Source organism: Myotis davidii, unplaced genomic scaffold (genome assembly GCF_000327345.1).
Source record: "Myotis davidii unplaced genomic scaffold, ASM32734v1 scaffold415, whole genome shotgun sequence".
Lineage (NCBI taxonomy): Eukaryota > Metazoa > Chordata > Mammalia > Chiroptera > Vespertilionidae > Myotis > Myotis davidii.
Genome location: NW_006287951.1, coordinates 3,868,878 through 3,884,479, shown reverse-complemented (window position 1 = coordinate 3,884,479; position 15,602 = coordinate 3,868,878). Strand labels below are relative to the sequence as shown.

The 15,602-nt window shown below is 35.3% G+C and overlaps 1 protein-coding gene across 8 annotated transcripts in view; it reads left to right on the top strand.

Annotated features, from left to right (window-relative positions):
- The window catches only part of STAG1 (stromal antigen 1), a 336,264-nt gene that overhangs the window by 174,358 nt on the left and 146,304 nt on the right, over positions 1–15,602 (top strand). For 6 of the 8 annotated variants that reach the window (XM_006759813.2, XM_006759812.2, XM_015561382.1 and 3 more), the window contains one exon: positions 3,196–3,400. In XM_006759813.2, the coding sequence (XP_006759876.1) occupies positions 3,196–3,400 (205 nt within the window). Of the gene's footprint in view, positions 1–148; positions 182–3,195; positions 3,401–6,235; positions 6,380–15,602 lie in introns of those variants that run through there. The other 2 variants (XM_015561385.1, XM_015561388.1) reach the window with 2 other exon arrangements.

Here is a 15,602-nt window from a genome sequence, read left to right as displayed (position 1 = left end):
TGTAACATAGTTTCTTAAACAGCAGGCTCAGAGGCCTGCAGGGCAGGCAGGGAATTTTGGAGTCCTCCGTCACTGAAGCAAGCAAGCCTGTTTGCTTCAAGCTGCCTGGCTGCCGGCCACCATCTTGGTTGGCAGTTAATTTGCATATCGCCCTGATTAGCCAATGGGAAGGGTAGCGGAGGTGTGGCTAATTACCATGTTTCTCTATTATTAGATAGGATAGCCATCACAGTATATTGATAATATAAGATTATATATGTGAAAACTATATTGTACTTTGCTACATAGAGATTTCTCCCCTTGTATTTGCCTAAACATACTTGGGGGAATTGCTTTCTTACTAGACCTATTTGGTTTGTTCTGTATTATTTTTCTTACAGATTTCTACCTGATGTTTTTCCTACTGTAAGCTTTTTTCTACATTTCTATGCCTGTTTCTTATTTTATATGGATTACTTTTTCACTAGTTTATTAAAAAAATTTCTTGTGCAAAGTGTCATAACAAGACTGCCCTCAAAGAACTTAAATATTAATTGTAGATAAGGCATTTAGGCTACTTGATTATCCTTTTATTTTATCCTAACCTGAGGATGATTTTTTTTTCAATTTTAGAAAGGGAGGAAGGGCGGGAATAGAGGAGGGAGAGAGAAACATCTATCAGTTCCCTCTGGGGATTGGACCCACAACCTAGGTTTGTGCTCAAACCCAGAATTGAACCTGCAATTTTTTGGTATATAGGACAACACTCCAACCAACTGAGTCACTGGGCCATGGCCTTGATTGTCTTTATTTTATTATTATTGTGTTTTCTTAGCTCTCCTAAAAAGAAGACATTACTGTTTTGTGAAGAGAGCTAGTATTCAATACCTATTACTTGTCATTAACTAGACAATTCTTTTTACACGGCATATATAAGTGTGTAACAAGGAGAAATTTATAGCTAGTATTAGAATAAAGCAAGAAACTGTCTTGAAGTGGATATGGGAGACTCCTTTCTTTTTCCAAAATGTTTTTCCTCTTAATTACAATATTTGCATGTGATACAAAAATTAAAAAGGTATGCATTATCAGTCTAGTTAGGAATTGAGCTGAGCATGTGTTCATTATCCTTAGTGTACTACACAGCTTAGATTTCTCTAGTGGTTGGTACTGTTGTGTTTAGGATACCAGAGCGTTTTTTGTTTTGTTTGTTTTCAGTGTTTATGGTACACCCTCCGCTTTCAGCTCTCTTTGCACTCCTGTGCCACAGAGCAGTTTTGCCCCTCCTAGTGGTAGACTTGTATTAAAATGAGGGCATGTGGATTATCTGTCCTAATCTTGCTTAAATTGTAAGCTTGCCTGTGTGCTTAGAGCAGCCATGGGCAAACTACGGCCTGTGGGCCGGATCTGGCCCGTTTGAAATGAATAAAACTAAAAAAACAAAAAGACCGTACCCTTTTGTGTAATGATGTTTACTTTGAATTTATATTAGTTCACACAAACACTCCATCCATGCTTTTGTCCCGGCCCTCCGGTCCAGTTTAAGAACCCATGTGGCCTTCGAGTCAAAAAGTTTGCCCACCCCTGGTTTAGAGCCACTGGGAGATTTTCTCAGCTTTCATATCCATGTTTCTGTTCTCCCAGTGCTAGCAGACCCCTTTAGTATTGGTATAGGGTTTTTTCTTTTCTACCCCAGATAACGGATTTTTTTTTCTTTACCCTTCTCCGAGCTGCAGGTGTTCTTTGCCTGTGCTATATGGTGTAGTGACTTGGTTTGCTGACCTCCCATCAGATTTGTAGGAGATAAAGATATAGAGAAGTGACCTGGGCTTCTTACTCTTCCCCCAACGGTTAAGGGTCATCTCCTGCAGGCCTGAACAACAAGAGAAATACTCTCTGTAATACAAAAATTACTTTTATTTGGATGAATTTGTTGGTCTTTTAGAATTTCTGGCTTTTGTATTATATTTAGAAAAATACTTCCCTACTCTAAGAATATTCTCCCATGTTTTCTGCTATTTCTTTTTTGGTTGAATATTTTAAAGTGTTTTGGTTCATTAGGGATTTGTTTTGGTGTAAGGTACAATGCATATCTTGTTTTTTCTTTTTTTATATATTTTTTTATTGATTTCCAAGAGGGAGAGGGAGGGAGAGATAGAAACATCAATGATGAGAAAGAATCTTTAATTAGCTGCCTCCTCCATGCACCTACTGAGATTGAGCCTGCAATCTGGGCATGTGTCCTTGACCGGAATTGAACCCAGGAGCCTTCGGTCCACAGGTCGATCCTTTATCCACTGAGCAAAACCAGCTAGGGCTATCTTGTTTTTTATAATGAACAGCTAGTTATACCAAAATCATTTACTGAATAATGCATCTTTCCCCACTGTTCATAATTTTACCATAATAGGAAGCTGCATTTGTCTGTGAGTAACAGATAGTCTGGCGATTCACAGGAGTTTGTCCCATGCAAAATAAATGTATGAGTAGACAGTACATGGTTGGTTCCACCTCAGTAGGGCAAACACCTAGACGTTTTCCATCTTTCTTCACCATTCTTTATCTTTTTCTTTTTTTAAAAAAAAAAAATTCAACCGAGGATATGTTTTTAATGTTTTTTAGAGAAAGAGAGAGAAAAACATCCATGTGAACATGCCGGTGATAGAACCGGCAACCTTTTGGTGCAGGGAACAATGCTCTAAACAACTGAGCCACACCAGCCAGGGCTAAAATGTTTATACTTTAAAATTTTCAGTTAGTAATTCTATTAATGTAATTGAAACATGCTGCATAACATAGGTATCATGAATACTTTGATCTGAATTCAATGGCAAATACCTTTTTTTATCTGAACTTCTGTAATAATTTTTGTTTTCTGCTTCAAATTATCTCAGCTAAGTCCCAAATGCAACAAAATGGAACTATTATTTTAGATGAATGGCTTAAAACAATTAATTAAATACTGGGTCTAAGTAATAATTTTGAGTACATTAAGAATTAGTTGCCGAAACTGGTTAAAAAAGAATTAGTTGTAGATGATAAAAATAAACAAAAAAGATAAAGCTGTCTAAGTACCTGTGTACTTAGAAAAATACTTCTCCACTTTCTGTCTACATTTACTTTGAGAAAAAAGTCCCTTTACAGGTAGGAGGAAAATATAAACGTTCAAATTGATATTATATGTCATATTTAATATGTTATTTTTGTCCCTTTTAGGACAGTGGTGATTATCCCCTTACCATGCCTGGACCTCAGTGGAAAAAATTTCGTTCAAACTTTTGTGAATTTATTGGCGTCCTGATTCGACAGTGTCAGTATAGCATAATTTATGATGAATATATGATGGACACAGTAATCTCCCTTTTGACTGGTTTGTCAGACTCCCAGGTCAGAGCTTTTAGGCATACAAGCACCCTTGCTGGTGAGTAACCAACATTTTATTTCGTTTTCATTTAGTTTTATTAAATATGTTCTATTCTAATTAAACCTTTAAGTTAAATATTAATTTAAATTTATTACTGTGCTCCTGAAAAATATCATTTCTCTCCCTTTCAAATTCATCTGAATGGTTTGTGTTAATCTGTGCAGGTGAAATATATGCCTATTTTGATAACTAACATTTAATAGCCTTGAGCATGAAAATTTCTGGCAAATGTCAACAAATATCTCTCTGAATTTATTTTCCTTTATTCTTATTTTATAATTAAAGAAATTTTAGGACTCTAATAGGCCATATTCTTTGATAACCCCAAATAATAATAGTTGAAATTTCAAATTCATAGTATTTTTTTACTTACATTGTTTTATTGCTCATTGTTACTGTCCATAAATGTGTACATATTTATTTGTTTATATATTGAAAACAATTCCACCTGTTATAATAAGTAATTGCTACCTAGCTGGCTTTCTTCCTATTTCTAGTACTATACTATCCTAAGCATATCTGAATTTAATGTTTCTGAAAACAGTTCATTTATGTAGACTGTAGATAATCTGAATAACTGACAGTTTATAGTTTTCACTTTTACTTTCATCTTAGAATTATCTAGATAACTTCTCAGCCAAGTACATCAATTTTTTTCCTTGTTTTTTTTTCATAACAAGGTAATTTTGTTAATTTTGTAATTCTGTTTTCCTTCAACTACTTTAACTGTGCTTACCTAAAATGACTGTTCTTTTTTCACCTATGATACACAGTGTGTCTGTGTGTGTTTGTACATGCACAGATATTTAAATACTCCCAAATTACATTTTTTTAGTAGCAGTAACTTTGTTTATATTCATCTCATAGATTATCAGAACCAAAGCCAGATTTAGTTTCACTTCATTACAGTTCATCTGGCATTTAGATTTCTCATTTATTTAATATAATTAAAACATTGATTTGCAAATTTTAGCATGCACTAGAGTCATCCTACAGGGTTTATTGAAACAGATTGCATGCCCTTACCCCCAGAGTTTAACAGGTTTCTAGGTCATGCTGATATCTTGGTGACTACATACTGCAAAACCCTGATTTAATATTTTGACTTTTTTTTTTTGCTTTAACTGTTATGAGTTACCCATACTTCCCCTCCCCCCTTACTCAGTGTAGTTTAGTTAATCTATTCTATTTGTGTCTATTATTCTTAGTTACAGTTCTGTAGGAAACAACATGAAACATAGTTGGTATTGGTGTGTTTTTTAAGTGTGTCCTTTTGCACATTATTTCAAAAATACCTTATACCCATTTTTATCTTCTTTAAAAAGGTAAAATAAAACCAATTTATTGTTGAAAATTTTCTGTACAGAACAGACATCAGACAGTTTATTCTGTGTCTTAAGAGTATCTTCTTCCTTATTATTAGGAAGAAAATGAGATATTGTACCAGTTATATCTTTTTTTAAAGTTACTATATATATTATTTATTATTAAGAAATGATGCATTCTTAATAATATGCATTCTTTTCTAATTTCATGACTTCTAGTATTTTCTGCATTTGGTATTTTCTTATTTTCTTTATATTTTCTATTTACTTTTCATCTTTCTTCTATCTATGTATAGAATGTCTATTTAGCTGGTTGTCAGATTAGTAGCAAATTCAGTGATTGGAAATAAGCAAACTTAAACATAAAATAGAAATTGATTCTGAATAGCCAGAGTTGCTGTTATAAAAAGTTATCTGGTTTCCCAAAGCCAAGAGAAAAGGAGAAGCAAATATGAGATGCTGTCTTTCTGATACAATTGTGAAGTGATAATTCATAACAAAAAAAGGACAAAAAATGATTTACAGATATCAAAATAGAGATCAGTCTGGGGCTTCTGTAGGGGCAAGCTATCTCTCTTTACTCAGAAAGCCACGTGCATTTTGTATAAAAGATTAAATATATGTCACATACTCTAAGACAACAAGAGAAAGAATAATATATTGTAGAAATATGCAGAATAGTTTTACTTTTAAAATGTTTGAATTTCCTGTAAAATTCATTTGCATTTGTTCTTCACTGCCATGTCAATGAAGTATTACTTTATCACCTACTTCATGCTGGTCCATTTCAGTTCTCTTTTACGTTAGCATGTTTTTGGTGACTTTTATTATTGTATTGTTTTTCCCTATATTTATTCCTTTGGTTATATACATATCCTAATTTTACATATACTTAAATATATTTTAATTATGGCTTTCCTCCTGTTCCCTATGAATTGAGTAGCTCCTTCCTCCTTCCAGTCCTTCTTCTGTCTTTCTCTTTGCACAATTTACCTGTGATCATGATACTAGTAGCTTTTTAAAAAAAACTGCTTGATGAACACTCTATTTTGTCTTACCCAAGTGCTATTTTTATATGGTTATCTAGCTTATTTGAATTTGAAATTACTTTTCTAAATCAGATATCAAGAAAAGCAGATCATTATATTTATACTGCTTTTTCGAAAGCTAAAACTATTTTTCAAGTTATTCTCAAATTTACTTCAAAATAATACTGTAATTTCCATGTGTCTGTGTTAATGATTATACATCCCAAGACTCCGTTTTATAAAATGTTAGACATATCAGTCACCCTAACCTCCAACAAAGCACAGAGATCTTCTTGCTGAGAAGTTAATTCCAGGGTGGGTAATAATTATCTATCTTTTCAAGGATTTCTGTTCTCATCTTTGCCCTCTTCTTTGTTTTTTGTTTATTATTTTTTTTATGGTATGTGTGTGCAAGGGGGTAGGTTAAAAGATAATCATTTCTATTCACTTTGCAGGACGAGTCTTGGGGACTAGATAAAATGGGCAGGAACATTTAACCCTCTGCTTCAAAGACTATGTGCATGGACAGTTACAAGGCAGTTATGGCCAGATATGATTATCGGCTTTGGAATAAAATGCTCCTTGACATTGCTTATATCTTAGCTGAGAAGAGAGACAATCAGGTTAGTTATTTTGTAGGATACAGATGTGATGAGTTCCAGGCTTCATAGGTCATCACAGTGGTCTAATCAGTAATACTTTTAATCTGCTTCCAAATATACCGTTTTCTGATTATCAATTAAATAATGTGTCCCAATTGTCACTGTTATGCATTGCATTTAATTGTACTTTTACCACATTTTCATTAAAATTTTTCATCCTGTAGTACTTTAGGTCTATTCCACAATTATAAGTAGTATATATTTTTTTTTTTATTGTAGGTAAACAGTGCTTTCTCCCTTTTTTTTTGAATTCTCTTTACCATTACATTGAAACAGACTATTAGCAATTAAATTTCATAGCATATTTTTGTTATATTTTTCTGTTCTTTTGATTGGAATTTTAAAACGTACTTTATTTATTTGACCCATTTTAATAAAGAAGCTTCACCTTGCAGTACAGTTTTCATTAACTATTAATCTTCAGAATTAAATGTCCTTATTTCTGTTCTAAACAGTTATCTCAGTTGGACATATTAGAACATAGTTTGTGGGTTTAATTTATATAAGTAGTGTTATTGTTATTTTGGCAAATTTAAAATCAGAGACTGGGCACTTTTTTTTTCACCCAATTAGGTGAAACTTACCTGAGAAAAAATTTTTTCCCAAGATCAAGAATGGATAAGATTTTTTTGTGTGTTGCCACTTTGTTATTTGGTATTATGAAGAAAATTCTACTCAAAGAATCTATTTTTATTATTTATAATTATATTATTCTTAGGTGTTTGCTTTTAAAATGTATACCAATACTTTACAAGTTGTTTACCTCAAATTTTTGTTAGATGGCAGTTTGCAGGATGAATAATGTTGCTTTAATTTTTTTAGTTTTTGCTATTTTATCACCTACATAATTTTCTATGATGTTACAAATAAATTAAAATTGACTACCTCTCACTTCTTAATTGAAAATGCTAATTTGAAAAGGGGATTAAGAATACAAAACTGATATTAATAATGGCATAGTGCCCACTGGTGTGGCTCAGTGATTGGGCGTCAAGCAATGAATCAAGGCCACCTATTTTATTCCCAGTCACATGCTTGGGTTGCAGGCTCAGTCCCCAGTAGGGGGTATGCAGGAGGCAGCCAGTCGATGTTTCTTTCTCATTGATATTCCTATCTCTATCCCCTCTTCCTTCTTCTCTCTCTAAAAATCAGTACAAACATGTTTTTAAAAATAATGGCATGGTGATTAAGTCTGTTCTGTTTTTCTAAAGTGAATTTTGGAACAAAACTAGAAAATGTGATTAAGATTGTCAGTGAGAGTCAAGTGACCTTAGTATGCCATGCCAGGAGGCCAATCTTTACCAGTAGATAACAGTAGGTCACTCCCACTCTTGGGAAAGTAAACATTTCTATATACCTAATTGTTAAACAGTACTATGTTGACATTTAATTATTTATTATTTATTAACATTCTTTACCAAGTCAACGTCCTTGGACTTCTGAGAAAAAATATGATGTATGAAATTGCTCTCTTCTCTATTCATAGACTGAAAATCATCCGGCCTTAGTAAATTCCTTTGGCTTTCAGTTCCTTAAACATGTAATACAGTGGTTCATAGAATGGGTTCTGAGCCAGACTGTTTGGATCCATATCCCTTTATGCCTATTATTGGTTGAGTTACTTGGACAAGTCCTTAACTTATCTGGTGGCCTCATTTTCATTATATGCTAAGTGGAGAAGATAATGATAGCTACCTCATTAAAAGAAATTAGGCGTGTTTGGATCAGTGCCTGACATTTAGTAAGCTACTGACACTATTCAGTAAAGACATAAAGAGCTAATCATGTTTGCAGTGCTTCATTCATTCATGTTTTTACTCAAAATGTATTAAACATCTACTCTATTTTCGAAATAAAAAACATTACAAGTGGGAAATTAAAAATAAACAAGTAAGTAAATAAATTAGTTATATCAAAACTGCCATTAAAAAAACTAACAGCATGAATCTTCATTTTACTTAGTTGTTGGCTCTCAGGTTCCAAATTACATTTATTAAAACAGTAAGATATTTATAACTCTTAACCAGACATAATATTTCTGGTTATCTAGAATATATGGTTATCCCTGAAAAATGTAGCTCATTCTGGCATCATCAAAGAACAGACTATAAAGTATAGATAATCTAATCTCTCCTTGTCTTTATATTTTATGTTTCTTATATATTTTTTTAGCCTAGAATTTATTTTTTATACTAGAGGCCCAGTGCATGGATTCGTGCACCTGCAGTGCCCTGCAGGGATTGGGCTGAAACCAGCTCTCTGACATTCCCCAAAGGGTCCCGGATTTCGAAAGGGCACAAGCCAGGCCAAGGGACCCCTCCGGTGCACAATCAGGGCCGGGGAGGGACCGCGGGAGGGCTCCAGGGCATGTCTAGCCTGTCTCAACCAGTCCCAATTGGCCAGACCCCAGCAGCAAGCTAATCTACCAGTTGGAACATCTGCCCCCTGGTGGTCAGTGCACATCATAGCAACTGGTCAAACAGTCAGAGGGACAATTAGCATATTAGGCTTTTATATGTAGAGATGAATCTCAAGAAATATTTACATTGTAATTATCATTGTAAACAGTCTTCACATTAGAGCACTGAATTGATTTTTAACTATATATTAATTTCATTTCTAGATACCACCACAAAATATATTTTTCTAGAGTCTTACCTTCTCATTACTTTGTCTTTACACTATTACTTTTTTTTAAAATCGCCTTTGTTTTTCTCACTCCTCCAGTATATGTAACACTTTTTTCAGTTTACTAGAGTTTTTGTATATAGTAGCCTTTTGATGTTCTTATGGGACTAATGCCAATAATTAACCAACTTTGCAAATGTCCCTACATCATATAACTGTACCCATAAAATACATTAAACTTTAAGAATGCAATTACTCTTTCAAATCTGTAAGTATGGGTATCTAAAGTAAAATTTAAAATTTTCTAGTTTTAAAGAACTATTATTTTTTTTTTAGCATTATCTCTTTTACTTTCTATCATTATGTATGAAAATTAGCTTTCTTTTGAGGGTTTTTGTAAAGAAATTTTTGAGATTTCAGAAAAGGAAAAAATATACAAAAATAAAAATGAGCCATAATCAGACCACCTCATAATTGTGATAGCATGCTGGTATTAAGTTTTTTTCTCATATGCACATTTGTGATGATTTTTTGTTTCATTTTTAAATAAATAATAGGATGTTATAATCATTTTTGTGACGTATTTTCTTTGCTTTTAAATTTTTCTGATTATGTTTAATATTACTGCCTCATTTTCTAAAATCTAGATGTCTTTAAGTTATATAATTTTCTGCAATTATCTGGATCCTTTGCCTTTTGTTGGATTCCCTGTCATCTTTTGATTGCTTGCTTATATCATTTATTCTCTCCTTTTTGGGTAGCATATTTTTTATAGCTTCTTGGTAAAAACAATATTGGAAAAGCATATATTTGAGATGTTATGTGCCTGAAAAGTATATTGTATCCTCATGTGTAAGTGTCTGATCCAATATAAAATTCATTATTGAATATTTTCTTCAGTATTTTTCTCAGCTTTTGAGCCCTGATCCCTTTTGCTCATTTCCCTGTGTTTTATTGAACTTAATATGGATTGCTATTTTGTTTTCTATGAGTTCTTTCTCATTGTCCTAGCGTTTTTTAAAACTTTGTTCCATTGATTTACTATCATTTTATCTCATTGACAATGTTAATTATTACTCTGAAATGTTTTTCTGCTCCCCTCACTGGCCTCTTCTGATTCTCTGCTTTTATCACTGTTGTTCATGTTGGAAACTTTCCTCAAATATTTTTTTTTTTGGTTCTCTAGTCATTGCTGACACTGAGACACTAAAATGCTAATTGTCAGAAGTGTGTGTTGTGCTGTGTTGTGTTTGATGGAGTAGGGCTGGAGCTCAGGCTTCTTTAGTGGAAATCACTGTATGGTAGTCCTGAGGTTAGCTAGCATTTTCCTTGTAGACTAAACTGTTGGTATTGATAATTATTTTCTCTGGGGAAGTTTAGTTTCTTTGCAGAAGTATGTTTCAGTTTATTAAGTTTGGTTGCTGTCTGTCATTTACATGTTGGACAGGGTGAAGGAGCTCCCAACAATTTTCACTTCACATATATCCCTCCTCTGTGTCTGGTAATTCCAAATCTCTGGTTTATTTTCTTCAGGGAATGCACTACTGGACTTCCAAGATGAGTGTGTGGTAGAGGAATTGCCTGACTGTCTAGGTTGAAGTGGAGATTTAGACATTTAATTACTTCATATATGAACTTTTAAATAATATATTTCACCCTGGATGGAGAGCATTATGCTAAGTGAAATAAGCCAGTCAATGAAGGAAAAATACCACATGATCTCACTCATTTATGGATAATAAAGACCATTATAAACGTATGAACAAAAATAGATACAGAGGCAGAGCAGCCTCGAACAGACTGTCAGACTACAGCAGGAAGGCCGGGGAGGGTTGGGGGGCATGAGGGGAAGGTAAGAGATCAACCGAAGGATTTTTATGCATGCATATAAGCATAACCAATGGACATAAGACACTGGTGTGTAGGGGAGGCCAGGGGATTGTAGGACGGGGAAAAAGGAGACATATGTAATGTAATACTCTTTGTAATACTTTAAGCAATAAAACAATTTTTTAAAAAAAGAAAATAAAAGAAATATATTTCACCCTCCATATCCATAGTTTCTGCATTCACAAATTCAACCAACTATGGATGGAAAATATTCAAAAAACCATGTTATATTGTTGCTTGTAGAGCCTATGATGGCTGCATCTGTACTAAACATGTACAGACATTTTTTCTTATCATTTCCTAAACAACTGTTTACATAACATACATTGTATTAAGTCTTATAAGTAATTTAGAGATGATTTGAAGTATACAGGAGGATGTTCATAGGTTATATGCAAATACTACACCATCTATATATACTAGTAGTATAAAAGCCTAAGCAACTGTCCGACCAGTAGCTATGATGTGCAGTGACCACCAGGGGGCAGACGCTCCGACCAGTAGCTATGATGTGCAGTGACCACCAGGGGGCAGATGCTCAACGTAGGAACTGCTGAACAACAGCAACTTTGCAGAGCTCCCTCTCACACTCCAGGACCCCTCAGGGGATGTCGGGCTGCCGGTTTCAGCCCAATACCCACAGGCCTGGCCGAGGGACCAAACCTGCCAGAGGGACCCCGTTCACTCTGCAGACACCCTTCGAGTCCCAGCACCATGCCAGGTGCTGCTGGCCCGGGAGGGACCGTGGGAAGTTGGCTCCAGGGCGTGTCTGGCCCATCTCGCCCAGTCCTGCCCCCCTGGCCACCTTCTAATTAATTTACTTTCAGTGTGCACAAATCCATGCACCAGGCCTCTAGTGTTATATAAGGGACTTTAATTCCTCAATGCTTCTGGGTTCTACAGAGCAAAATAGTTTGTGGGGTTTTTTCTTTTAGAAATAGTTGTCAGCCGAAACTGGTTTGGCTCAGTGGATAGAGTGTCGGCCTGCGGACTGAAAGGTCCCAGGTTCGATTCCAGTCAAGGGCAAGTACCTGGGTTGCGGGCACATCCCCAGTGGGGGATGTGCAGGAGGCGGCTGATCGATGTTTCTCTCTCATCGATGTTTCTGACTCTCTATCTCTCTCCCTTCCTCTCTGTAAAAAAATTAATAAAATATGTTTTTTAAAAAAAAGAAATAGTTGTCACACTTATTCACAATTTGTTTTGATTTGTGTGCTCTCTGCTCATTCTGCTTTCCATAGTCATATATTAATATATTGTCATTTGGCCTTGCAAGTATTGTCTCTTGATTTAATAAAGGTGAAAATTGTTTTTTCCTTATTATTATAGTTGGGTTTTTAAGAGGCACAGGAATTGGTAAATCTTGATTATTTAGAAAGTAGAAGTTTGTTGTAAGCCTTTTTGTTTCTTTAAATAAGTTTTTAAACCAAGAAGAAATATAATTATACCTCTGTTACAGATTTAGTTTGTTCCATTAGCAAACAAATTTCTAGGGTGTACAGTAATAGTTTTCAAATGTATAGCAGCGACAAATATAAACGCAGTTTTTAGTTTTCATTTTTGTTTAGAAAGACATAGGTGCATATTGTTAGATATTGATTAAAAGAGTCACCCTGGCCAGGTGGCTCAATTGATTGGAGCATCATCCCACGTGTGCACCAAAAGGTTGCAGGTTTGATTCCAGGCCAGGACACATCCTAGGTTGCAGGTTTGATCCCTGGTCAGGGCATGAGGCAAAACATCAACATTGATGTTTCTATCTCTCTTCCTGACCCCCCTCGATGCCTACAATCTTAATTTAAATCATTTTATTTGCTGGTAACCACTTCCTTTTGTTCCAGTGTTTTTCCTCTGTGTTTCCAGCTCCAGTATTGTTTTTCTCCTATTGGGACTGTAAATCCATTAATGCTCTATTTTTAGTATACTCTTTATGTCTTCACTTCTTCAGTTCAGATTCTGTCCTTCAGATTTTTTATAATCATGTTTTACTCCATACCTGCACCAAAGCAGCTGAAAGTGGCTGATGAAAAACACATAATCATAATGTTGGGGCTTTACATTTTTCTCCCAAGTGGACCTTTAATGCAACCTATGAATCCTTTTACACTATTCTCCATGGATTTGCCACTTTCTTATAAGATTATTTTATACCTTCTTAAACCTATAATATCTCGGATCCTCTTAGCTGATTATCTAGCTTCCTTAGAGACAGAAGAGATTAAGGATTAAGCCTACTTACTAGTATCTAAGTGCAGCTGTATCCATATCTCTAATTACAGTGCCCTCTATCTAAGGTCAGTCCATGCTCTTGTGCAGTGGATCTAATCCCTGTTCACCGCCTCAAGAACTTTGCTCTCCAAGATGTTTTTCCTCTCTCCCGACTTCAATTTCCCCTCTTTTATTAGATAAATCTTATCATTATACCAATATGCTATAACAGCTCTTATCTGTTAGAAACATTCTATATCAGTCAGGGCTCTCCACCAACACAGGACCAATAGAAGATATACTTACTTGCGTGCGCATGCGCGTGCGTGCACACACTCACACATATACACAAAAATAGATTGTGTGTGTGTGTGTGTCTGTGTGTGTGTGTGTGTGTGTGTGTTTGGGAGAAGGAGATTTACTTCAATGAATTGGCTTGTGGGATTGTAGGAACTGGCAAATTTGAAATTTGTAGGGCAGGCTAGCAGGCTAGAAACTTAGGCAAGAGTTGTACAGTTTTGAGACAGATACTGCTTCTCCAGGAAAACTCAGTTTTTGCTCTTAAGGCATTCAGTTCATTGGATGAGGCCCACTACATTATTGAGGGAAATCTCCTTTACTTAAAATCAACTGAATGTTGCCCAGGCCAGTGTGGCTCAGTTGATTGAGCATCATACCATGCTCCAAACAGTTGTTGGTTCCATTCCTGGTCAAGGCGCATGCCCTGGTTTCGGCTTGATCCCCAGTAGGGAGCGTACAGGAGACAGCTGATCCATGTTTCTCTCTCACATTTTTGTTTCTCCCTACTCCTTTCCCTTCCTTTCTCTCTAAAATCAATAAAAATACATTTTTTAAAATCAACTGAATGCTAATCATAGCTACAAAATACATTTACAATAACACCTACATTAGTGTTTGATTAAGTACTATCACCTAGCCAAGTTGACACATAAGATTATCATACCTTCCCTTATTTTCTTACATCCCTCTAGCTGCAATTCCATTTCTCTTTTTTTAAGCAGCTAATCTCAAAGAATTATTTCTATTCACTATTTTTATTCCCCTCCTACTTTCCCTTTTTAATTTTTTTTTTTTTTTAGAGAGAGAAACTTGGATGTGAGAAACATCAATCAATAGAGACAGAAGAGATTAAGAATTAAGCCTACTTATCTAGGTGCAGCTGTATCCATATATCCATATCTCTTATTACAGTGCCTCCTATAGGCACCCCGACAGGGGATTGAATCAGCATGTTCCCTGATTAAGGAATCAAACTCACCCCTTTCCATGCATGGGAGAATCCTCCAACCAACTGAGCCACACCAGCCATGGTTCTTCTTACTCTCTTTGAACACACTTCAATCAGGTTTCTCTCTCTACCACTTCAGTGCCTTTGCTCTTGAGGTAAGCAATTACCTTTTTATTGTCCAAATCACTAGGCAACTCTCAGTTATCATCATTTTCTCTCTTGAAAGACATAACTACTTATTCCTTCTTTTTTAAAAAAATATATATTTTTTTATTGATTTCAGAGAGGAAGGGAGAGAGAGAGAAACATCAATGATGAGAGAGAATCATTGATTGGCTGCCTCCTGTACGCCCCCTACTGAGAACAGAGCCCACAACCCCGGGTTATGTGCCCTTGGCTGGAATCAAACCTAGGATCCTTTAGTCTATAGGCCGATGCTCTGTCCACTGGGCCAAACCAGCTAGGGCCTACTTATTCCTTTTTGAAGCACTGTCTTCGCTTGTTTTCTGGAATACCACACTGTCCTGGTGGGTCTTAGAAAGCTAAGCAGTAAATACTGAATTAACTCAGGACTCAATCTTCAGATGCCTTTATCTTTTGTCTTCATTCACTCCTTAGAGAATAAAGTGAAAACCAATTCCATAGTTTTTTAAATTATTTCTGTTAAAATATAATTATGATGGGAGAGGTAGTAGTCATGTGATCTTAAAAATTAAAAAACACATCGTATGGTGCAATGTCACTTTTCCACTCACAGCTCTTAGCCATCAAATTCTCTTCCTTGAAGACAACCGATCGCCAGTTTCTTATATATCTTTCCATATTTTATGATAATAATAGTACATGCATATTCAGTGAGAGGCAGTATACTGTAATGGTTAAGAATTTGGTTTACAGAGCATAATTGCCTGTAATTAAATTCTATCTCTGCCAGATACTGACTGTATAACTTGCAAGTCTCTTAGCCAATCTGTGCCTCAGTTTTCTCTTATGTAGGCTGAGGACCACATCAGCAAATTAGAAGACAAGGTAGGAAAAAACACACAAATACAGGAACAACTGGAAGAAAGACTTAAAAAGCAGGAGGAAAGCCTAAGGGAGCTTTGGGACAACACAAAACGAAACAACATTCGCTTAATATGGATACCAGAAGGAGAGGAGAAGCAAGGAATAGAAAACCTGTTTGAAGAAAATGACAGAAAACTTCCT